The sequence below is a fragment of the Salvelinus sp. IW2-2015 genome, linkage group LG15 (assembly GCF_002910315.2).
Source record: "Salvelinus sp. IW2-2015 linkage group LG15, ASM291031v2, whole genome shotgun sequence".
Lineage (NCBI taxonomy): Eukaryota > Metazoa > Chordata > Actinopteri > Salmoniformes > Salmonidae > Salvelinus > Salvelinus sp. IW2-2015.
In genome coordinates this window covers 16,866,349-16,890,359 of record NC_036855.1, presented here as the reverse complement: position 1 = coordinate 16,890,359, position 24,011 = coordinate 16,866,349, and the positions used below count along the sequence as shown (strand labels likewise).

General features: G+C 42.9%; 1 protein-coding gene across 2 annotated transcripts; it reads right to left on the bottom strand.

Annotated features, from left to right (window-relative positions):
• On the bottom strand, nucleotides 1–23,906 carry ift81 (intraflagellar transport 81 homolog). 2 transcript variants are annotated; one of them, XM_024003184.2, is made up of 18 exons: nucleotides 23,427–23,906; nucleotides 23,100–23,203; nucleotides 21,788–21,968; nucleotides 21,054–21,143; nucleotides 20,856–20,921; nucleotides 20,424–20,534; nucleotides 20,062–20,146; nucleotides 17,257–17,420; nucleotides 17,002–17,097; nucleotides 11,578–11,724; nucleotides 8,236–8,385; nucleotides 6,370–6,498; nucleotides 4,543–4,632; nucleotides 2,655–2,741; nucleotides 2,364–2,435; nucleotides 2,174–2,259; nucleotides 1,733–1,778; nucleotides 1–742 (listed from the first exon to the last, which is right to left on the bottom strand). In XM_024003184.2, exons 1-18 carry the CDS (start codon nucleotides 23,568–23,570, stop codon nucleotides 560–562), a joined length of 2,031 nt encoding a protein of 676 aa, XP_023858952.1. In that variant the 5' UTR covers nucleotides 23,571–23,906; the 3' UTR covers nucleotides 1–559. The 2 variants fall into 2 exon arrangements, with proteins under 2 accessions (XP_023858952.1, XP_070303081.1); XM_070446980.1 differs by lacking the exons at nucleotides 1–742; nucleotides 1,733–1,778; nucleotides 2,174–2,259; ... (1 more) ...; nucleotides 2,655–2,741; nucleotides 4,543–4,632 and adding an exon at nucleotides 5,012–5,262.
• Nucleotides 23,907–24,011: the final 105 nt, after the last annotated feature.

Below are 24,011 nucleotides of genomic sequence, written 5' to 3'. Positions count from 1 at the left end.
TGGCTGTTGTTTCCCAAAATAACTGAGTGCAGCTGCGTCCCAAGTGCAACACATTGTACGCTGTTATCTTTAGACACATAGATTTAAACTGTATTCTTAAAATGGAGGCTGTGGATTTGTTTAAAGTCAGAGGGCCAGAGAGAGTTAAACATCTTATCTGGCTGAAACCTCCTGGTACATGTGTCCCTTTGGTTCTGGATTCATCAGGCAACTCTCACAATATCATCACCAGAAAGGTGTTCCTCACAGGAGATAAATCAGTTAAACTAAATACTACTTTGGGATTATTTACAAAAAACACAAATCGCTAACTAAACCAGGATTAACACAGATTGGATGAATGGAATCCTTTTAACTGTAGGTGATGAAAGCAGAGTAGTTTTGATACATGAAGAGTAATTATCTTACCTAAAAATAGATATAATGCAAGACAAACAGAACAGATTAATTAACTATAACTGGRTAACTAAGTACAGTAGTTAGATGAGTGAGAAGTCCTGGTCATTGTGGTAGAGCTTAGTGTACCAGAGTTGGCCCTGCTTTAATATTCTCCTCGTCCTCACAGCACCAGCCTATCCTCACCACCCTCCTGGATGACCTGGCCAATGGAGGCTTGGCTCTGGGCCCTCAGGAAGCACTGGCGCTTGCACTCCATCAGCTGTTCCAGGTCGCGCCACATCTTCACCTGCTTCATGTTCGGCCCATGGCTCTCCCTCACAGTCTTCTGCTGCTCACGCAACTTCTGTTGTTGTCCAAAGGGAAAGACTAAGAATTAATGTCAGCCCAACATGCATACAGTGTATGATCAGCATTGTTAAATGGCCTTTTTCAGTTGAATACCTTTTCATTATAAGTTGCAAGGCAAGCCATCCTTTTTATAAATGAACGGGAAGCTTGACCAACCAAATACTTACTAGGAATTAGCATATAGCCTATTCATAACCCTAAAAAAGAAGTAGCTTGTCACGAATGTGACAGGGGTGGGGAAATGTAGATGAGTGTAGATGAGGACTAGGACAGAGCTAGGGTAGAGAGAAATCCACATGCATCCCTCCAGCTGCTCCAGTGATGAGGATGGACATTGTGTTATACAAGCTGCACCTATACTGGTGTGCAGTGGTGGTCGGTGCCATGAAAATGTTTGTATGAGCATGGACTTATTTCTATTACAGCATATTGTGTAAGTCTATAGAAGGGGGTGAGAACCATGAGCCTCCTAGGTTTTGTAGTGAAGTTAATGTACCGAGAGGAGGATGGAAGCTAGCTGTCCTCTCAGCTACACCATGGTGCTACCCTAGAGAGTGCTGTTGAAGCTACTGTAGATCTTCATAAATAACAGTGTGTTTTAATCAATTATTTTTGATGTGAATATATTTAGTATAGTTTTATTTAAAAAGGATTACTCTTTTAATGTTTCACTATTTTTATGAAATTCACTGAGGAGATTGGTCCTCCCCTTCCTCCTCTGAGGAGCCTCCACTGCTGGTCTACTGCAGCAGCACGTCTACATTACAGCTTGTCTACTGGGCCAAATGGTTTAGCAGGAATGCAGCTGAGCCCCCTCTGCCATACCCTTCCTCCTCTCTGGCATCCCTCTTATCAGGGTGAAAAAGGAAGGAACCCAAAGTATGGTGCCTGTGTTTGCAGGGCATCCATTTCAGATGCCAGTGCAGCACAGGATTGGCACCGTGCCTGCACCCTGACAAAGCACAAACAGCACCTCTCTGCTCACCTTGCCCAGGGACTCCTGCTCTGCAATGTTCTTCATGTACTGCTCCCTGTGAAACAGCCAGGGGGTCAGAGTTCATGTGAGCTTTTTCACTTTCGCAAGCTCAATGCTGCTATTATGACATTACTGTGAGTTTTACAAGGAAAATACTACCTGGTAGTTGAATAACAACATAGCAAACATCCATAACATATTTTATTAAACCAGTAATATATATAGATTTACATATTCTTCTATAGCAAAGCAATACTTCTGGACACACTTGGAAATGAGGGTGACCTATTAGGGTGAATCTACTAACAGACTGTGTGAGTGTGTCCTTTGAGGGAGGTATAGGGGGAGGTGGGTGGCAACAGTAGCATACAGTATTCACCCATTGTGTTGTTATCGTAGCATATGGAGGTGACTGCGGTAATAGAAGTCCTAAGCAGCTGGCAGACTCACCTGATGGTCTTCCTCCTCTCTTGCGGATCAGGAGACACGTAAGCCTTCATCTCCTCTGCTGCTCGCTGCATTTGCATCTCAATGATCTGTGAAGAGAGAGAGAGATGGGCAGAGAGAGAGAGAGAGCTCTGGTTGACGGTCACAGAACAGGTGTTGGGGGAGGGGATTGTTTCCTACCTGAACCACTTACCTCTTTCATGCAGTTGATATAGTGGTATCGGTTTTCCTCCTGAGCCATCTCCTCCCTCAGAGCTCTCACCTCCTGCAATGGAGGTGGTGAATGAAAACATGTGGCAATAGGAAACGGAAGCATCAGGCCTGAAGCATCAGATGCTTGTTGCTATGGCAGTACTGAACTGGTCCTCACGCAGAGCACATTCCAATGATGTAAATAGAGAAGATTTGATATGTGGTGATATGGTGATCTGTTGGGTGTGTTAGTAGATAGGCCAGGGGTCTACACATAGCATTCATATTATACCTGCTCCAGTTTGGATCGGTTACTCTCCAGACCTGCAGCACAGCTGTCATACTGGGCCTTCTTTTCCTCATACTCTTGAGTTAGCTCCTGTCATGAAAGAAATACCCATTCACAGATACATGAACCCAAAGGAATACCCATTCACAAATATATAAACACAAAGAGATACACATACATGGACATATTCTATAGTATTTAAAAAGACAGAGTACAATGACAACACTTTTCACCATTATAGTATGTTATGTATGCAAAAGTTCTAGTTTCCCCAAACCCTTTCATATCATTATCAGATCAAAGCACATGTATTTGCACCGTTTTACTTAAGCATAAGCTCTAGCTGAGTATATTCATACATTTCTGACATAACTTTTCATCATTAGTAAATGTTAGCCAGTATGATGGTCAACCAACTCAGGGAACACAATCTGGAAAATATGATCCCCAGCTTTAGCTGAGAGATGTGAGGTGCTTTCCCTGTCGTACACTATACACATAGACTATGTTTCAATTATCGTTAATGGACTCCACAAAAATCCTGCATGAAGTCAACAGCAGCTGGCTGATGCCTCAGGGTTTCCCCCCCTTCTTTTGTCAAATCTCTTGGCCTTATGTCATGATTTGTAATGCTTTTTAATCTGTGGTTGTACAGTACCAGTCAAATTGACACACCTACTAATTCAAGGGTTTTTCTATATTTTGACTATTTTCTACACTGTAGAATAATAGTGAAGACATCAAAACTATGAAATAACACATATGGAATCATGTAGTAACCAAAAGTGTTAACAAATCAAAATATATTTTATATTTGAGATTCTTGAAAGTAGCCACCCTTTGCCTTGATGACAGCTTTGCACACTCTTGGCATTCTCTCAACCAGCTTCATGAGGTAGTGGAATGCATTTCAATTAATAGGTATGCCATGTGAAAAGTACATTTGTGGAATTTCTTTCCTTCTTAATGCGTTTGAGCCAATCAGTTGTGTTGTGACAAGGTAGGGGTGGTATACAGAAGATAGCCCTATTTGGTAAAAGACCAAGTCCATATTATGGCAAGAACAGCTCAATAAGCAAAGAGAAACGACAGTCCATCATTACTTTAACACATGAATGTCAGTCAATGCGGAAAATTTCAAGAACTTTCAAAGTTTCTTCAAGTGCAGTGGCAGAAATCATAAAGTGATATGATGAAACTGGCTCRCATGAGGACCGCCACAGAAAAGGAAGACCCAGAGTTACCTTTGCTGCAGAGGATAAGTTAATTCGAGTTACCAGCCTTTGCACACTCTTGGCATTCTCTCAACCAGCTTCACCTGGAATGCTTTCCATTGCTCGTGTTTCTTGGCCCAAGAAAGTCTCTTCTTCTTATTGGTGTTCTTTAGTAGTGGTTTCTTTGCAGCAATTCAACCATGAAGGCTTGATTCACGCAGTCTCCTCTGAACAGTTGATGTTGAGATGTGTTTGTTACTTGAACTCTGAAGCATTTATTTGGGCGATTGCATTTTTTTGTGCTCAGCATGTGGGAACTTCAAGACTCTTGGAAAAGCATTCCAGGTGAAACTGGTTGAGAGTATGCCAAGAGTGTGCAAAGCTGTCATCAAGGCAAAGGGTGGCTACTTTGAAMAATTTAAAATCTATTTTGATTTGTTTAACACTTTTTTGGTTACTATATGATTCCATATGTGCTATTTTATAGTTTTGATGTCTTCACTATTATTCTACAATGTAGAAAATAGTAAAAATAAAGAAAAGCCCATGAATGAGTAGGTGTGTCCAAACTTTTGACTGGTACTGTACATTTAGCTTATTCTATAGACACAGCTCTGTGTAATGACACAATTTGAAGATGAAACTGCAGAAAACGTTTTATAGCATGTGACGTTCACCTGACACTGCTGTCTCAAAGGCCTCAGTTCCTTTATGATCGGAGCAAGGGCAGACTTTTTCTCCACTATTGTTGAGTTCAGTTTCTTCACCTGAAAAAAAGCATCACATATTTCAACCCATCTGCCAACATCCTGATTTGGTGGGAAAAGTAATCCACAGAAATGTCAGTTAAAGATGACTATGACCATAATAATCATTATAAACTCAGCAAAAAAAGAAACGTCCCTTTTTCAGGACCCTGTCTTGAACCGTCAGTGCTCAGACTGTCCGCAATAGGCTGAGAGAGGCTGGACTGAGGGCTTGTTGTAAGGCAGGTCCTCACCAGACATCACCGGCAACAACGTCGCCTATGGGCACAAACCCACCGTCGCTGGACCAGACAGGACTGGCAAAAAGTGCTGTTCACTGACTAGTTGCGGTTTTGTCTCACCAGGGGTGATGGTTGGACATGCGTTTATCGTTGAAGGAATGAGCATTACACTGAGGCCTGTACTCTGGAGCGGGATCGAGTTGGAGGTGGAGGGTCCGTCATGGTCTGGGGCGGTGTGTCACAGCATCATCGCGCTGAGCTTGTTGTCATTGCAGGCAATCTCAAAGCTGTGCGTTACAGGGAAGACATCCTCCTCCCTCATGTGGTACCCTTCCTGTAGGCTCATCCTGACATGACCCTCCAGCATGACAATGCCACCAGCCATACTGCTCGCTCTGTGCGTGATTTCCTGCAAGACAGGAATGTCAGTGTTCTGCCATGGCCAGCAAAGAGCCCAGATCTCAATCCCATTGAGCACATCTGGAACCTGTTGGATCAGAGGGTGAGGGCAGGGCCATTCCCCCCAGAAATGTCCGGGAACTTGCAGGTGCCTTGGTGGAATAGTGGGTGTAACATCTCACAGCAAGAACTGGCAAATATGGTGCAGTCCATGAGGAGGAGATGCAATGCAGTACTTCATGCAGCTGGTGGCCACACCAGATACTGACTGTTACTTTTGATTTTGTTCAGGTTTTGTTTTGATTTTGACTGTTACTTTTGATTTTGTTCAGGGACACATTATTAAATTTCTGTTAGTCACATGTCTGTTGAACTTGTTCAGTTTGTGTCCCAGTTGTTGAATCTTGTTATGTTCATACAAATATTTACACATGTTAAGTTGCTGAAAATAAAACGCAGTTGACAGTGAGAGGACGTTTCTTTTTTTTTGCTGAGTTTATGTCACCTGTGTTGTACACAAGCAGGGGCCTTACAGGGTGTGCATTCAGAGGCAAACCTATCTAAGGCCAAACAGGAGATTGTGAAGTGAGTGAAAGTCAACTTTGTGACTACAGCCAGGAATGTTTGAATCATTGGCAGCAGCACAAGTGTGCAAGCTGCCAGCTTTAACCACAAGCCCTGACTACCCTTTAAATAATTTCAAAAACATCTTGGACTGGGGCCTAAACGGCTGCAACTGGTTCTATTTYGACTTCAATGCAATGGGATGACAGATTGATAAAACAGAGTGATTTGGTGATCCAACTTGGCTTAAAACTCAGCAATTACTCTTCCTTTCCCCACAAAAAGACAGATTAATTACGCACAAGTGGTATTTCAAAACGTATCAAGTCACTAAATCAATGCAAATAAATCAATGACACAAACAAAACAGGACTAGACCACTTCTGGTAAAACAAATTGTGCTGTGTTTGTGTAGCCCATTAGAAGGGGCGTCTGAACGCAATCAGCATGATCCTGTGACTGAGTATGGGTGGTCTTGAGTGGGGAAAGATCTATCACTGTGGTAAAGTGACATGCTACTCAGACAGTGGCTCCGATCGCCTGATATAGTCACCATTTCTGACATGTCGTCCAGCGAGCGCCCCTTCATCTCGTCCAGTTCACTCTTGATGGCTGACACTCTCTCCAGTTCCTCCTGAGTGTCACTGTACCCAGAGATTCCCTTCTGTGCCTCCATGGATTGCTAAATGGACCACAATAAGAGCATGAGAGGGCATATGGGGTGATACATCAGTAACTACACAAAATATGACAGCCTTGTAATGCAGCAGCATAAAATGATGCGATTGTGTCCAGTGTTAGAATCCTGAGGCAAATGTCAGTTTAGGGACTGGACCAGGCAAGAGTTCACTAGAAACACCTGGCACTTGAGCAATGTAGTCTACACCCACATGAGCTGCAAGGCAGTAAGATGAAATCAGTGAATTCAAGTTAATAGTTTGCAATGAGTAAACCTCCATGTAATGTATACAGTGGCTCACCTGACTTAATTGTTAATGATTCGTTTGCACCATGCCAACAAATGTAAGCCTATAGCTATGACTCAGAAACGGTGGTTGAGGAAGTTCCGCAGCATTATCAAGGACCCCACACACCCCAGCCACGGGCTGTTCTCTCCCTTACCGTCGGGCAGACGGTGTCGGAACATGAGGTCTGATACCAACAGGCTCAGAGACACTTTATCTACAAGCCATCAGACTGCTGAACACTTGAACTAGACTGACCACCTGCACTGACTTTCCACACCCACACATATATTCATGCTACACACACATCACAACTGCACAATTTAAACACTTGGCCCCAATCCCCCCTTCCCTGATACATGTGTAAATATTGGACTATAAATTGTGCCTTCCTATATTATGCTTACGCTAAAATGTACTATTCTATTCTACTGCCATTTACTTTATGTTTGTACTCGTATCTTTTATTATTTCTTATTGTTGTTGTATTGTCGAGAAGGAACCTGCAAGTAAGTATTTCGTTGGACGGTGTTTACCATGTACATCCTGTACATAAGACTAATAAAACTTGAAACTTGAAACAGTGACTGAGTTACTCCCTCTCTTTCTGGGAGGATATATAGCAGCATGGAGCCTAGTCCTGAAATGACCCCTGGTGCCTGTGCTCGAAGCACTGTGAAGGGTTGTGTCCATACAAACAGGCAGGGGTCAGCTCAACACCTGGGAGTAGAGGCCACTTTGTTCTCCAAGAAGAGAAGATTACATGCGGTTGAGATAGCAGGACGCGTGTGTGGTCTATTATATGAGTGAGAAATCTGTGATCTATGAAAATAAACACAATTTCCTTCCCATGTAGCACCCATCCCTCCTGCAGATCTGTTCACAGATAAAGACTGAATGTAAATGACCTCATTAAATTACATTATAATATTTGGTTCTGATATGAATAGTTCACAGTTGCAAGCTGGGCTTCTAGTAAGTTTTGGGTTATACAGTAGGCTATAACCAACATTGTTGCAGCAAATGGTTCATAGTTGTAGGTTGAAGGGGTTGGACTGGGGACTGGACTGGGGTTGGACTGGGGTGACTAGGTGGGTGAGTGATGGGAACAGGAATGCAGGTGGTGAGAGGAGAGGGCTCAGACACTAACATCCACTGATTTAAAAAAATACCAGCGTCAGACAGAGACGAGCAGATTCAGCCATCGCAAATAGCAGTAGCCCAGCCCTTACTGTGTCAGCCAGGCTATCAGAAAGTCAGGAGCTGGGAGGGAACGGAGGTGTGAAGTCATTTCCAGGAAGGTATGTCACTTTACTGTTAATGTACATTGCATGAACAAGGGCAGGATGGAAAGGTAAGTGTCCCACTATACACATACAGGGGCTTCTATGAGGTATGGAGGGGAGCAGGTAGGGTGGATTGCTGCGAAGGGGATTGCTGTGGTGCATAGTTACCAGTTGCTGTTGGCCGACCTCGTGCCTCTGTTTTAGAATTTCCTCTGTCCGCTGCAAGACCCCATACTCAGCTCTCAGCTCGGTAATCTCCTGCCGCTTCTTCTTGAACACCGTCCCCTTGCTGCGCAGTTTCCCGACAAAACGTTTAAACTGAGAAGAATCGAGAGAGACTATTGTCATAAAAGATATGCTAAGAGAAATGGAACGAGACAGAAATGGCAACATAATTTTTTATTTTTTTTCCCCCCACACAGATCAAACGTCAGTGAAGAAAAAGTAAATACACAAGGGAAACCACATCTTGAAGCAAGGTCATCCCCTTCAGTTTCTACTGAGACAGACATGACCCATGTCTGAGAGAGTGAGTTGGGGAGTGTGAAAAAGAGAGAGTTACTGTAATGTGGCTTAGTATCCAGCAGTGATGGAACAATGTAAACTGTTCTTGGAGAAGACAAATGCTGAGGGTGAGGCAGTACTGGGGGGTCGAGGTGCCTCAGACTCCTGTGCATGTCAAAATGTATTCCTTCTGGAGAATCCCAGAAAATGTCCTGTAAGTCACTTGGGGCATGCATGTCTTGTGCGCAAGAATGTATGGTTTGTTTTATTTTGGGACATCAAGGGCAGACAAGGTTGAGAGGGAATTAGCAGCCAGAATAAGGCTGCGTAGCATTCCCTCGTCACATCCAATATGTCCCCGAAACAGCTGCTAAATTAATTATCCAACACAACCTTGAAGGGTTTGAACTATTTATCATGACCCTGTGTCAGACACACACATACTCAGGACAGGAGGATAGTTCTGGAAAATGCAGCACATTGGGATAGTTAAGCAGTAAGGCCCAAGGGGGTGTGGTATATGGCCAATATACCACGGCTAAGGGTTGTTCTTACGCACTACGCAACGCAGAGTGCCTGGATACAGCCTTTAGCCGTGCTATATTGGCCATATTCCACAAACCCCAGAGGTGCCTTATTGTTATTATAAACTAGTTACCCACGTAATTAGAACAGTAAATATATATATTTTTGCCATACCCATGGTATACGGTCAGATATAACACGGCTTTCAGCCAAAATCAGCATTCAGTGTTCGAACCACCCAGTTTATAATAGATAATGAAACATTGTGCCCATACAGTATATGCACTGAGGATATTTATAAATAGCAGTAACCTACTATATGTGAAATCCATTTTTGCAAGGTGAATAGCTTTTCCAGACTGAGCAAAAACATCTGTTATTTACGTTGGGGGAATTTGGGGTGTAAGTGAACAGAAAGCATGATTATTTCCATGACAGACTGACCTAGTGAATCCAGGTGGAAGCTATGATCCCCTATTGATGTCACTTGTTAAATCCACTTCAAATCATTGTCGATGAAGGGGAGGAGACAGGTTAAAGAAGGATTTTTAAGCCTTGCGACATGGTTTGTGTATGTGTGCCATTCAAAGGGTAAATGGGAAAGACAAAGGGTTTACGTGCCTTTGAATGGGGTATGGTAGTAGGTCTGTGTCAAGAACTGCAATGCTGCAGGGTTTTTCATGCTCAACAGTTTCCTTTGTATATCAAGGATGGTCCACCACTCAAAGGATATCCAGCCAACTTGACACAACTGTGGGAAGCACTGGAGTCAACATGGGCCAGCATCCCTATGGAACGCTTTGACACCTTGTAGAGTACATTCCCTGACGAATTGAGGCTGTTCTGAGACCAAAAACTCAATATTAGGAAGGTGTTCTTAATGTTTTGTACACTCAGTGTATGTAATGATGGAACACTAGCAACATGGTGGACTAGTTTGTAGTGGGTGTAAAAGCAAGCTAACTGAGGATGAGCAGTTGCTGGGTGACATGTGATGACATGTTAGCAGCATAATGGAAAATACCTCTGATAAGGTGCTCATTTCCACCATGACCCATGGACCCCAGGAGAGACTGATAAGCCCAGTGTGACTAGACCCTTTCCATTTACCATAAATCCCCTGACTCCCCCTCCCTTCTGTTRTCACCTACTGTTACCATACTGAGAAAAAGTCAGGTTTAGAGTTTCCTTTCACATCAAACACACTCACTCATTATCCAGAGGAGCAGATGAAACCACACACTTTGAACAGGGCACGGAGGAGAGCAGGGAGAAAGTGGATGCTATTTCAGACATGCAGCTCCTGTGCTTTGCCAGCCTGTCCAGCTGTCAGCGCAATGTTTTCACTGAGTGTGGAACACCTGCCCATAAACCACTCAGACAACATATGGGTACAGCACATGCCCTATGCATCAGCTACCACCAACTATATAGACCTGTTAATGGCCGAAGGTCGCGCTGCAAACAGGAACAGGCTTAGTCTGAGATGTGAAGAGTGGTCGTTCTCTTTATCCTTGATCTTACAGAGCCAGGCACAGGGTGTGTTGACACACAGGAGTGATGGCTCCTGGCACTATGTTGCAGAAGCAAAAAGGCACTCAAATTTGAGAGACCTTTCTCTGCCAATGGTTAATACTAAGTGATCTAACCAAACATGGCGTCAAAGCACGCATGGCTCTCAACCTTTGCCTCTCCTGAGTCCGTAGGGGAGTTGGAGCGATGGGACAAGACTAACTACCAATTGGATATCACGAAAAAGCGATAAAAGTAAAAAATATAAACAAAACCTCATGTCAGTTTGTTTTCTTTGCGGTAAAATATCGTCCATAGATGTCAAAGTTAGTTGAAGGATTTACACTGAAATAGTTTGTTTTGCTGAATTAATTAAGAATATTTACACAATAGAGATATAAAAATAAAATACATTTCAGACAGTTTGTTAAATACTGTCCTGGTTCCGGGTAGTCCCTGTTGTGGTCTATTTTTAACCTTGCATGGGAAAGTGGGAGAGTGAGGGGAACAGGGATAAGTAGCATTAGCCTGTGAGCTCCACTATGTTTACATAAGAGCAGAAATAGGGTCTCATGTTCACTGGGATCCACAACTACCGCACGTCACCCTTATCAACAAAGTTTATGTATCGTAGTAGATGTAAGCAAACAGTAGAATGTTTAATCAAGCTACCCCTAAAGATGGAAAATATATGATCTCTGATGCATTTTACTATCTTCTGAGAAAGTTTGGATAGTGATGTTCAGTTTTGAGTGGTGGGCAACTGTACAACGTTGCAAGTGAATACTGAGCAGATTGTATATAATGGTAGCAGTTTTTTTGCTGCAAAATGACAATATTTCAATCACCTCAAAAAAGTATCTGACCCTAGACATTGACTGGTGAGGAAGGTGATTACTATTGGTGTGGATGATGATGTTCAGACAAGAGTATTGAGCTGTGAGAGGCGGTTAGTTACTGTAATGTTACCTCATCTCCCCGGATGACCTCATCTCCGTCCTGGTCTCGTGCCTGGCTGTTCTTCTGGTTCAGCTCTCTGTCTAGTGCAGCTAGCTCCTCCCGGGCCTCCTGCAGCTCCTCCGCCTTCGCCTCCTTCTTACGAATTATAATCGATGCCTGAAGAGCCACACCAGTCATATTATTACAGATACAGTCCATACAGATACAGCCAGCATATATACGGTGCCTTCGGAAAGTATTCAAAACCCTTGACTTTTTCAACATTTTGTTTACGTTACAGCCTTATTCTAAAATGGATTGAAAAAAATGTTTAACTCTGCAATCTACACACAATACCCCAAAATGACAAGGCGAAAACAGGGTTTTAGACATTTTCGCAAAGTAAAGTAAAGTAAAGTAAACAACAGAAATACCTTATTTACATTAGTATTCAGACCCTTTGCTATGAGTTTCGAAATTGTTTCGACATCCAGTGGCTGTTCCACTGGATGTCATAAGGTGAATGCACCAATTTGTAAGTCGCTCTGGATAAGAGCGTCTGCTAAATGACTTAAATGTAAATGTAAATTGAGCTCAGGTCCATCCTGTTTCCATTGATCATCTTTGAGATGCTTCTACAACTTGATTGGAGTCCACCTGTGGTAAATTCAATTGATTGGACATGATTTGGAAAGGCACACACCTGTCTATATAAGGTCCCACAGTTGACAGTACATGCCAGAGCAAAAACCAAGCCATGAGGAATTGTCCGTAGAGCTCCGAGACGGGATTGTGTCGAGGCACAGATCTGGAAAAGGGTACCAAAACATTTCTGCAGGATTGAAGGTCCCCAAGAACACAGTGGCCTCCATATTTCTTAAATGGAAGAAGTTTCGACCACCAAGACTCTTCCTAGAGATGGCCGCCTGGTTAAACTGAGTAAACGGTGGAGAAAGACCTTGGTCAGGGAGGTGACCAAGAACCCGATGGTCACTCTGACAGAGCTCCGGAGTTCCTCTGTGGAGATGGGAGGACCTTCAAGAAGGACAACCATCTCTGCAAGACTCCACCAATCAGGCCTTTATGGTAGAGTGGCCAGACGAAAGCCACTCGTCAGTAAAAGGCACATGACAGCCTGCTTGGAGTTTGCCACAAGGCACCTAAAGACTCTCAGACCATGATAAACAAGATTCTCTGGTCTGATGAAACCAAGATTGAACTCTTTGGCCTGAATACCAAGTGTCACCTCTGGAGGAAACCTGGCTCCATCCCTACGGTGAAGCATGTTGGTGGCAGCATCATGCAGTGGGGATGTTTTTCAGTGGCAGGGAGACTAGTCAGGATCGAGGCAAAGATGAACAGAACAATGTACAGAGAGATCCTTGATGAAAACCTGCTCCAGAGTGCTCAGGTCCTAAGACTGGGGCAAAGGTTCACCTTCCAACAGGACAATGACTCTAAGCACACAGCCAAGACAACGCAGGAGTGGCTTCAGGACAAGTCTCAATGTCCTTGAGTGGTGCAGCCAGAGCTCGGAATTGAACCCAATCTAACATCTCTGGAAAGACCTGAAAATAGCTGTGCAGCAACACTCCCCATCTAACCTGACAGAGTTTGAGAGGATCTGCAGAGAAATGGGAGAAACTCCCCAAATACAGCGCCAAGCTTGTAGCGTCATACCCAAGAAGACCCGATGCTGTACAGTAATCGCTGCCAAAGGTGCTTCAACAAAGTACTGAGTAAAGGGTCTGAATTCTTATGTAAATGTAACATTTCAGTTTTTTTTTTTTTTTCTAAATTAGCCAACATTTCTAAACCTGTTTTTGCTTTGTCATTATGGGGTATTCTGTGTAGATTGATGAGGAAAAAAATAAATGTAATCAATTTTAGAATAAGGCTGTAACGTAACAAAATGTGGGAAAAGTAATGGGGTCTGAATACTCTGAATATGTCAAGTTTGGACACACCTATTCATTCATGGGTTTTTCTTTATTTTTACTATTTTCTACATTGTAGAATAATAGAAGACATCAAAACTATGAAATAACACATATGGAATCATGTAGTAACCAAAAAAAGTGTTATAATATATTTTAGATTCTTCCCTTTACCTTGATGACATTTAGACATTTTTCGCATTGACTGACCTTGTGTTAAAGTAATGATGAAGTGTCGTTTCTCTTTGCTTATTTGAGCTGTTCTTGCCATAATATGGCCTTGGTATTTTACCAAATAGGGCTAACTTCTGTATTCCACCCCGACCTTGTCACAACACAACTTATTGGCTCAAATGCAATTAACTTTTAACAAGGCACACCTGTTAATTGAAATGCATTCCAGGTGACTACCTCAAGAAGCTGGTTGAGAGAATGCCAAGTGTGTGCAAATCTCTTATTCAAAAAAAAAAGAAGAATTAACCCCTTTTTTCTCCCCAATTTCGTGGTATCAAATTGGTAGTTACAGTCTTGTCCCATCGCTGCAACTCCTGTACGGACTCGGGAGAGTCGAAAGTCGAGAGCCGTTCGTCCTCCGAAACACAACCCTGCCGAGCCGCACTGCTTCTTGACACAATGTCCGCATAACCCGGAAGCCAGCCGCACTAATGTGTCGGAGGAAACAGCGTGCATTGCACCTGGCCCGCCACAGGAGTCGCTAGAGCGCAATGGGACAAGAACATCCCTGCCGGCCAAACCCTCCTCTAACCCGGACGATGCTGGGCCAATTGTGCGCCGCCCCATGGGTCTCCCGGTTGCGGCCAATTGCGACAGAGCCTGGACTCAAACCCGGATCTCTAGTGGCACAGCTAGCACTGCGATGCAGTGCCTTAAACCACTGCACCACTCGGGAGGCCCTACTTCGTAGAATCTCAAATCTATTTTGATTTGTTTAACAATTTTTGGGTTACTACATGAATTCCATGTGTTATTTCATAGTTTTGATGTCTTTACTATTATTCTACAATGTAGAAAATAGTAAAAAATTAAGAAAAACCCTGGAATGAATAGGTGTCCAAACTTTTGACTGGTACTGTATATATATCCATTTATTCTAATTCACACAAAATAACCAAGCAGAACCTGCACACATTTCACAGGTATAGAATAGTTTAGGAGATAAGGCTATCACAACAGTGACCAAACCAGAGCAGTTCATCCTAGATCTGCCTCACTATAGCAAAAGAGACAACAACAAAACAAAGTATTAAAATATCAATATGMTAACATGAATAAATATTTTAATAAAGTTGCCTCACTTCATCAGACAACATCAATCATCCACAAAAGTTCAAAGAGCCAGCAAACTCTTAACCATACACAAACAGCCAGCTCATACAGCATTCATATAGCTGACAAAGACATGTCTGATTTAAACTCAGCAGAAAAAGAAACGTCCTCTCACTGTCAACTGCGTTTATTTTCAGCAAACTTAACATGTGTAAATATTTGTATGAACATAACAAGATTCAACAACTGAGACATAAACTGAACAAGTTCCATAGACATGTGACTAACAGAAATGGAATAATGTTTCCCTGAACAAAGGGGGTGTAACGATTGTTCTCCTCCTCGTCTGAGGAGGAGCAGGGATCGGACCAAAACGCAGCTTTTGTGGAGTACATAATGAATTTATTCAAACAAGACGAACACGAAGCACACTTGAATAAATTACAAAATAACAAAAACGACGTAGACCGACCTGGACATGAGAACTTACATAACACGAAGAACGCACGAACAGGAACAGACTAAACAAACGAAACAGTCCCGTGTGGTACATACACAGACACGGAAGACAATCACCCACAAACAAACGGTGTGAACAGCCTACCTTAATATGGTTCTCAATCAGAGGAAACGTCAAACACCTGCCCCTGATTGAGAACCATATAAGGCTAAATAACAATGAACCTAAACATAGAAACAAATAACATAGACTGCCCACCCAGCTCACGTCCTGACCAACTAAACAAAGCTAAACAAAAGGAAAATAAGGTCAGGAACGTGACAGGGGGAGGTCAAAATCAAAAGTAACTGTCAGGAACTGGTGTAACAGTCAGTACCAGCTGCATTAAGTAATGCAGTGCATCTCCTCCTCATGGGCTGCACCAGATTTGCCAGTTCTTGCTGTGAGATGTTACCCCACTCTTCCACCAAGGCACCTGCAACTTCCCGGACATTTCTGGGGGGAATGGCCCTAGCCCTCATCCTCCGATCCAACAGGTCCCAGACGTGCTCAATGGGATTGAGATCCGGGCTCTTCGCTGGCCATGGCAGAACACTGACATTCCTGTCTTGCAGGAAATCATGCACAGAACGAGCCGTATGGCTGGTGGAATTGTCATGCTGGAGGGTCATCTCAGGATGAGGGAGGAGGATGTCTTCCCTGTAACGCTCAGCATTGAGATTGCCTGCAATGACAACAAGCTCAGTACGATGGTGCTGTGACACACCACCCCAGACCATGACGGATCCTCCACCTCCAAATCGATCCCGCTCCAGAGTACAGGCCATGGTGTAACACTCATTCCTTCGACGATAAACGCGAATCCGACCATCACCTCTGGTGAGACAAAACCGCGACTCGTCAGTGAAGAGCACTTTTTGCCAGTACTGTCTGGTCCAGCGACGGTGGGTTTGTTCCCATAGGCAACGTTGTTGCCGGTGATGTCTGGTGAGGACCTGCCCTACAACAGGCCTACAAGCCCCCAGTCCAGCCTCTCTCAGCCTATTAGTCTAAGCACTGATGGAAGGATTGTGCATTCCTGGTGTAACTTGGGCAGTTGTTGTTGCCATCCTGTACCTGTCCCACAGGTGTGATGTTCGGATGTACCAATCCTGTGCAGGTGTTACACGTGGTCTCCCACTGCGAGGACGATCAGCTGTCCATCCTGTCTCCCTGTCGCTGTCTTAGACGTCTCACAGTACGGACATTGCAATTTTTTGCCCTGGCCACATCTGCAGTCCTCATGCCTCCTTGCAGCATGCCTAAGGCACGTTCACGCAGATGAGCAGGGACCCTGGGCATCTTTCTTTTGGTGTTTTTCAGAGTCGGTAGAAAGGCCTCTTAGTGTCCTAAGTTTTCATAACTGTGACCTTAATTGCCTACCGTCTGTAAGCTGTTAGTGTCTTAACGACCGTTCCACAGGTGCATGCATGTTCATTAATAGTTTATGGTTCATTGAACAAGCATGGGAGACGGTGTTTAAACCTTTTACAATGAAGATCTGTAAAGTTATTTTGATTTTTATGAATTATCTTTGAAAGACAGGGTCCTGAAAAAGGGACGTTTCTTTTTTGCTGAATTTAGTATCAATGACAGAGAATGGCATTCTGAAATTTACACAACATTCATCCTAGGTAATTGCTGGTGTTATGTCATATAATAATAAGGCTACTGTATCTCTGAAGAATGTGATAATAGAAAATAAGAATAATATTTATTTTTTTAAATCACCTGTTGCCTGAAAAGAGACAGTTTATCATCCATGGGGTCGTTTCGCATCATTCTTTTCTCAATCAGCAAGTTTATTTCAATGTTGTTTTCTCGAATCTGGACAAAGTGGGGAACAGTCAGACTTAAACTTTCAATTTGTCAGAAACAAACTTTTTGGCTATTGTCAGTCATTCTTGTTGTAATATGTGTGAACCAAATTTACCAAACTTGCAAAGCTCTATAGCTTAATTGCCCAGGTAGGTAGAGATATCTCACCTTGTCCTCTAGTTCCCCAAGCTCAGCTTGGCCCATGGCTGGCTCAGACACCACCTTCTGCAGGTACTGCACCATCCGTCTCTTACTCTCCAGCTCCTTGGGCAGTTTGTCAGACACCATGTAGGAGTTGAACTTGATCTCCTCTTCAAGCCTCTTCATTAAGCCTGAGATAGTGACAAAGACAAAGCTCGTTCTTACACCTTTGATCAGGATACCTCATTCTTTGAAACACAATGAGGCACACCTGCTCATTGAAGTAAAGGAGGGTGATATGCACATCTTAAACTTGAGACACCCGTTCATCATAATCATTTAAATTAGACAAGATCAAGAGTGTATGCATAACACTGTCTAAATTAATTATCTCAAGTAGAGGTCGCCCGATTAATCGGAATGGCCGATTAATTAGGGCCGATTTCAAGTTTTCATAACAATCGGAAATCGGTATTTTTGGACACCGTTTTTTTTTACACCTTTATTTATCCTTTATTTAACTAGGCAAGTAAGTTAAGAACACATTCTTATTTTCAATGACGGCCTAGGAAAGGTGGGTTAACTGCCTTGTTCAGGGGCAGAATGACAAATTTTTACCTTGTCAGCTCGGGGATTCAATCTTGCAACCTTACAGTTAACTAGTCCAACGCTCTAACCACCTGATTACATTGCACTCCACGAGGAGACTGCCTGTTACGTGAATGCAGTAAGAAGCCAAGGTAAGTTGCTAGCATTAAACTTATCTTATAAAAAACAATCAATCAATCATAATCACTAGTTAACTACACATGGTTGATGATATTACTAGTTTATCTAGCGTGTCCTGCGTTGCATATAATCGATGCGGTGCGTATTCGCGAAAAAGGACTGTCGTTGCTCCAATGTGTACCTAACCATAAACATCAATGCCTTTCTTAAAATCAATACACAAGTATATATTTTTAAACCTGCATATTTAGTTATTATTGCCTGCTAACATGACTCGTTGCGAACTGTGAAAACTATTTCTTCCTAACAAAGACAGCGAACTTCGCCAAACGGGGGATGATTTAACAAAAGCGCATTTGCGAAAAAAGCACAATCATTGCACGACTGTACCTAACCATAAACATCAATGCATTTCTTAAAATCAATACACAAAAGTATATATTTTTCAAACCTGCATATTTAGCTAAAAGAAATCCAGTTTAACAGGCAATATTAACCAGGTGAAATTGTGTCACTTCTCGTGCGTTCATTGCACGCAGAGTCAGTGTATATGCAACAGTTTGGGCCACCTAATATGCCAGAATTTTACGTAATTATGACATAACATTGAAGGTTGTGCAATGTAACAGGAATATTTAGACTTAGGGATTGCCACCCGTTAGATAAAATAGGGAACGGTTCCGTATTTCACTGAAAGAATAAACGTCTTGTTTTCGAGATGATAGTTTCCGGATTCGACCATATTAATGACCTAAGGCTCGTATTTCTGTGTGTTATTATGTTATAATTAAGTCTATGATTTGATAGAGCAATCTGACTGAGCGGTGGTAGGCACCAGCAGGCTCGTAAGCATTCATTCAAACAGCACTTTCGTGCGTTTTGCCAGCAGCTTTTCGCTGTGCTTCAAGCATTGAGCTGTTTATGACTTCAAGCCTATCAACTCCCGAGATTAGGCTGGTGTAACCGATGTGAAATGGCTAGCTAGTTAACGGGGTGCGCGCTAATAGCGTTTCAAACGTCACTCGCTCTGAGACTTGGAGTGGTTGTTCCCCTTGCTCTGCATGGGTAACGCTGCTTCGAGGGTGGCTGTTGTCGATGTGTTCCTGGTTTGAGCCCAGGTAGGGGCGAGGAGAGGGACGGAAGCTACACTGTTACACTGGCAATACTAAAGTGCCTATAAGAACATCCAATAGTCAAAGGTATATGAAATACAAATCGTATAGAGAGAAATAGTCCTATAATTCTTATAACAACTACAACCTAAAACTTCTTACCTGGGAATATTGAAGACTCATGTTAAAAGGAACCACCAGCTTTCATATGTTCTCATGTTCTGAGCAAGGAACTTAAACGTTAGCTTTCTTACATGGCACATATTGCACCTTTACTTTCTTTTCCAACACTTTGTTTTTACATTATTTAAACCAAATTGAACATGTTTCATTATTTATTTGAGGCTAAATTGATTTTATTGATGTATTATATTAAGTTAAAATAAGTGTTCATTCAGTATTGTTGTAATTGTCATTATTGCAAATACATTTGTTTTTTTTTTATCCGCCGATTAATCGGTATCMGCTTTTTTTTGGTCCTCCAATAATCGGTATTGGTATTGAAAAATCATAATCGGTCGACCTCTAATCTCAAAGGCATGTAACCTCAACATAGACTGTGCTCTTAAATGCTGCTGTTGAGCTCTGATGCACAGTAGGCCTATATGAAACCGAAAACCATTACAAAATAGTCACATTAAGAAATGTTTTGATATGTGACATTTTGAGTCATTGGATTGTCAAATTCTTTGTTGGTGTGCCACACACCAAGGTCTCATGTCTGTCTTTCTTTGCTTTCGTCATTTTTTAAACTGTAAATGTGTAAATCTCCTGTGTGATTGTAAAAAGGCTACTAGTAGATCAGGACAACAACAACATAAAAGAGGCAAGTCCACATATGGTGAGCTCTAATGGACCACATCAAAGATCAGCATGATTACAGGGCCTTAATACATGTGAATCAATTAACAGAGATTCAGCCTGACCTGATGTGTCCCTGACCTTTCAACCAGCTGTGGCGTTGAGGGTGATGCAGAACATGCCTACTCACTCTCTGGCTTGGCATCTGCTGCTGCCTGTCGCAGGTCCTTCAGCTGCTGCTGAGATCTCTGCAGTCTCTGTTCTGCCTGGAAAAGCTGAACATATCCAAATGACAACACATACTTATCAGCATCWAAAAAAAAAAAACATCAAGTTTTAACCAACATCATGCTTATAAATCTACTTGTAGGTGAATTTGGAATATCTAATTGACAACAATCTGTCATAACATGTAGACCTTTCCCCTAAAGTCTGTATCACTTATTTGTACTCTGTATGCAGTAAAGTTGATCATATGGATAACAAAGCCTGTAAATTGGAAAGGTAGACAAAACAGGATGTAAACTAGACTAAGAAAAGTCAATTCATTACTTGGTTCTTCTGCTCTTGCTTCTGCTGAGCCAGAGACTCTTCTCTCTCCTTTTCCACCCGTAGTTGTCTGGCCAGTTCCAGCATCCGCTGGTGGTTGGAAACTGACTCCACCTGTTGGACACATAATAAACTGTGATACTCTGCCGGCATCTGAGTTTCACCTCACACGACTGCCAGGAGCCACTGCAACTGACTCAGTTCCCCCTTCTGGCATGGCTTAAAAGTATGACCCACTAAATGATCGCTCCATTACTCATCTGCCCTGTAAAAGGGTGAAGCATTGAGCCTGTCAGATGCCTGTCTAGTCTCATTACCACGAGGAATCTCTTGGCGTGTATGAGAGGTCATGTTTTCATTACTCTGTGAATCCCTGTGAGTTCCAGGCATTATGACAGGGTGGGCTTCCTCAAACAGAATGCCTGCCTGCCTTACCCTCTTCTTCAGCCTCTCCACTCGCTTGATCAGCTGGTCCTTCTCCTCCTCCATAGCACCAATGTCCTGAGGTTAGGGAAAATATTGTGTTTTAGCACTGTGTCTGTGCACATATCCCCATCTGTGGCTTAACTTAAGAGAATTCCATATGATACTAAGTGATGAGTGGAAAACATAAAATGTTGTTCCCGTTTTTACCTTTCTGATCTCTGCAGTGGAAAAGCCAGAGCTTTTCAGTTGCTCACACTCCTTGTGGTAGGTCTTGAATCCTTCCACTAATTCTTCATACTATAAAAACAACAGATCAAACACTATGAAACTATGAATCATATTTCTCAGTTATGCATCACATAGTATCTGTCAGAACCACAGTGACCTTTAAATAATAAAATAATGGTTTTAACCATGGCATCATTGTGTGATCTCTTTAGTCTAGCAAGAAGAGGAGCCATGATCCCATGTTAAATGTTATGCTGCATTCATAACCTAGTGGGAAGGTGGCATTTACCACGTATGACTAGGAAAAATCTACTTGAACATCCCTCCAACTGATAATTACTAGTGGGAAACTCATCTATCACCCCTGAGCTCTGACTTCTCACACATGCTGACCTCTGACATCACCTACTAAGGTAGAACAGCATTTTCGACAGTTAAATGAAACAGCAAAACATTATTTATAAAAAGCAATTAATTCATATGTTTTTTTTAAACACCATAATTTGTTTGCAAGCATTATAGCAGTACTTTTAGTTTATGGTTGATGCAGCTTGTTGGCCATGAGCCAATACGTGTTTCTGAATGAGTTCAAAACACGTGAATGCATCACCTTCCCACTTGGTTATGAATGCAGCATTATGCTTGCACCTTGAAGTCAGTGGGCAAATTGTTTTGCATGGCGGGCCAACGAATTTGCCCAATGTTAAACAAACCTGGTGATAGGTGTCAGTGATGACATCATCCTGCAGGAACTCAGCAGGCACCTCCAGCTTAACCAGGAAGCGAGCCAAGTAAGCTCTCTTCTTCAGCTCTGTGATTCTCTGCAGCAGCCAGTGAAGGATAGGGTGTATCACAGGCTTACTGCCAGTCACCAGGCCCTGTCTGAAACTGCTCCTGTATTAAAAAAGATAGGACAGTAAACACTCTGTGTTCTAATGCTGAAATCTGCCTGAGTGGCCGACCCCAGGTGGTAAGAGTAGGCAACAACACATCTGCCACGCTGATCCTTAACACTGGGGCCCCTCAGGGGTTGGCTGTAGTCCCCTTCACTTGGTAAATTTTTTTCCCTGTTTCCCCCACCCAATGGATTGCGTGGCCAAACGCAACTCCAACACTATCATTAAGTTTGCTGACAACACAATAGTGGTAGGCCTGATCACCGACAACAATGAGACGGCCTATAGGGAGGAGGTCAGAGAACTGTCAGTGTGATGCAAGGACAACAACCTCTCCCTCAATACGAGTAAGGCAAAGGAGCTGATCGTGCACTACAGGACAAGGCGGGCCGAACAGGGCCCCAATACATCGACGGGGCTGTAGTGGAGCGGGTCGAGAGTTTCAAGTTTCAAGATTTGGCATGGGTCCCCAGATCCTCAAAAGGTTCTACAGCTGCACCATCGAGAGCATCCTGACCGGTTGCATCACCTCCTGGTATGGCAACTGCTCTGCATCTGACCGTAAGGTGCGACAGAGGGTAGTGCGAACGGCCCAGTACATAACTGGTCCAAGCTTTCTGCCATCCAGGTCCTATATAATAGGCGGTGTCAGAGGAAAGCCCATAAAATTGTCAGAGACTCCAGTCACCCAAGTTATAGACTTCTCTGCTACCACACAGCAAGCGGTACCGGAGTGCCAAGTCTAGGACCAAAAGGCTCCTCAACAGCTTCTACCCCAAGCATTAGACTGCTGAACAATTCATAAAAATCACCCCCCCCCCCCTCCCTTGTACACTTGCTGCTACTTGCTGTTTGTTTGTTACCTATGCATAGTCCCTCCACCCCCACCTACATGTACAGATTACCTCAACTAGCCTGTACCCCTGCACACTGACTCGGTACTGGTGCCCCCTGTACATAGCCTCGTTATTGTTATTGTGTTACTTTTATTTTAGCCTACTTGGTAAATATTTTCTTCTTCTTGAACTGCACTGTTGGTTAAGGGCTTGTAAGTAAGCATTTCACGGTAAAGTCTACACTTGTTGTAGACAAATAAAGTTTGACTTGATTTGATCAGAAGAATACTTACGGCTCAGACGTATTCCCAGGTGGTTTGTATTTCAACATCCCCAGCAGAGTGAACATTCTCTTTGCTGTCTGGTCAGGCATTTCTTCACGGATATCAATAGTTTGCTGAAATAAATAAAATATGATTTACAAGTAATTCACACATTTTACACACACTTTGGGTGACTGGTAAACACAATAGTAGTGGGGCTCCAAATGGGGCAGGTGTCATCATCAAGATAATACCATTTTAGGCATAATATCAACTGGGACAACTATATACACCACTGGACAACTCGTGATCAAGTATGGGGTTGTTGTGTACATTGCAAAACATCATTTGTCTCACCTTAGGGTCTATTTCGGCCAGAACATCGTTGAGAATTTGCAGAAGTTGCATTGGCTCCAGTGAGTCAAAGGTGATCAGGTTAAAGTTTTTCTTGAAGGGGTCTTTATTCAGGTGCTCAACGATAAATTTAAGTTGCTCGCTCATCTTGAAATCAACTGGTCAGCTAATGTTATTGCGAGGTAAAGAACTTTAGCTGCAAGCTATTGAAGACGATTAGCTAGCAAAAAGTCAGAATCAACCTTAACATTAGCTTGCTAGCTATTTACTAGCCTAGCTACCGTTACTTTCCGAGGTGGATAGCTTGAAGCATAGCTAGCTACACGCTGACAAGCCCGTTCGTATGCACAAAGTGGCCAGCTGGCTTGTCCCCTTGTTTATTTTGAGAAAAACTCGTTTTAAACCGCTAAGACAACGTGTACAGTCACAAGGCAATCCGTCTTGGAAACCAGACACAAGCGTCCTCGAGCTGGTTGCTAACAGGAAGTATTTCGGCTTGTTCAAGAGGGTCAGCCTGCAGTGGGTTCAGCCTGTGGAACATGCTGCGCAAGATTCTGCCAAGTGCACACGCAGAGTTGCATGCGGGTT

Excerpts from the sequence above, each read along its gene's own strand:
- ift81 (XM_024003184.2), bottom strand. The coding sequence starts at position 23,570 with ATGAGCGAGCAACTTAAATTTATCGTTGAGCACCTGAATAAAGACCCC. Across the intron at positions 6,499-8,235 it reads AGGTCGGCCAACAGCAACTG|CAATCCATGGAGGCACAGAA; the intron begins GTAACTATGCAC and ends TGGTCCATTTAG. Across the intron at positions 1,779-2,173 it reads GAGAGGAGGAAGACCATCAG|GGAGCAGTACATGAAGAACA; the intron begins GTGAGTCTGCCA and ends GCTGTTTCACAG.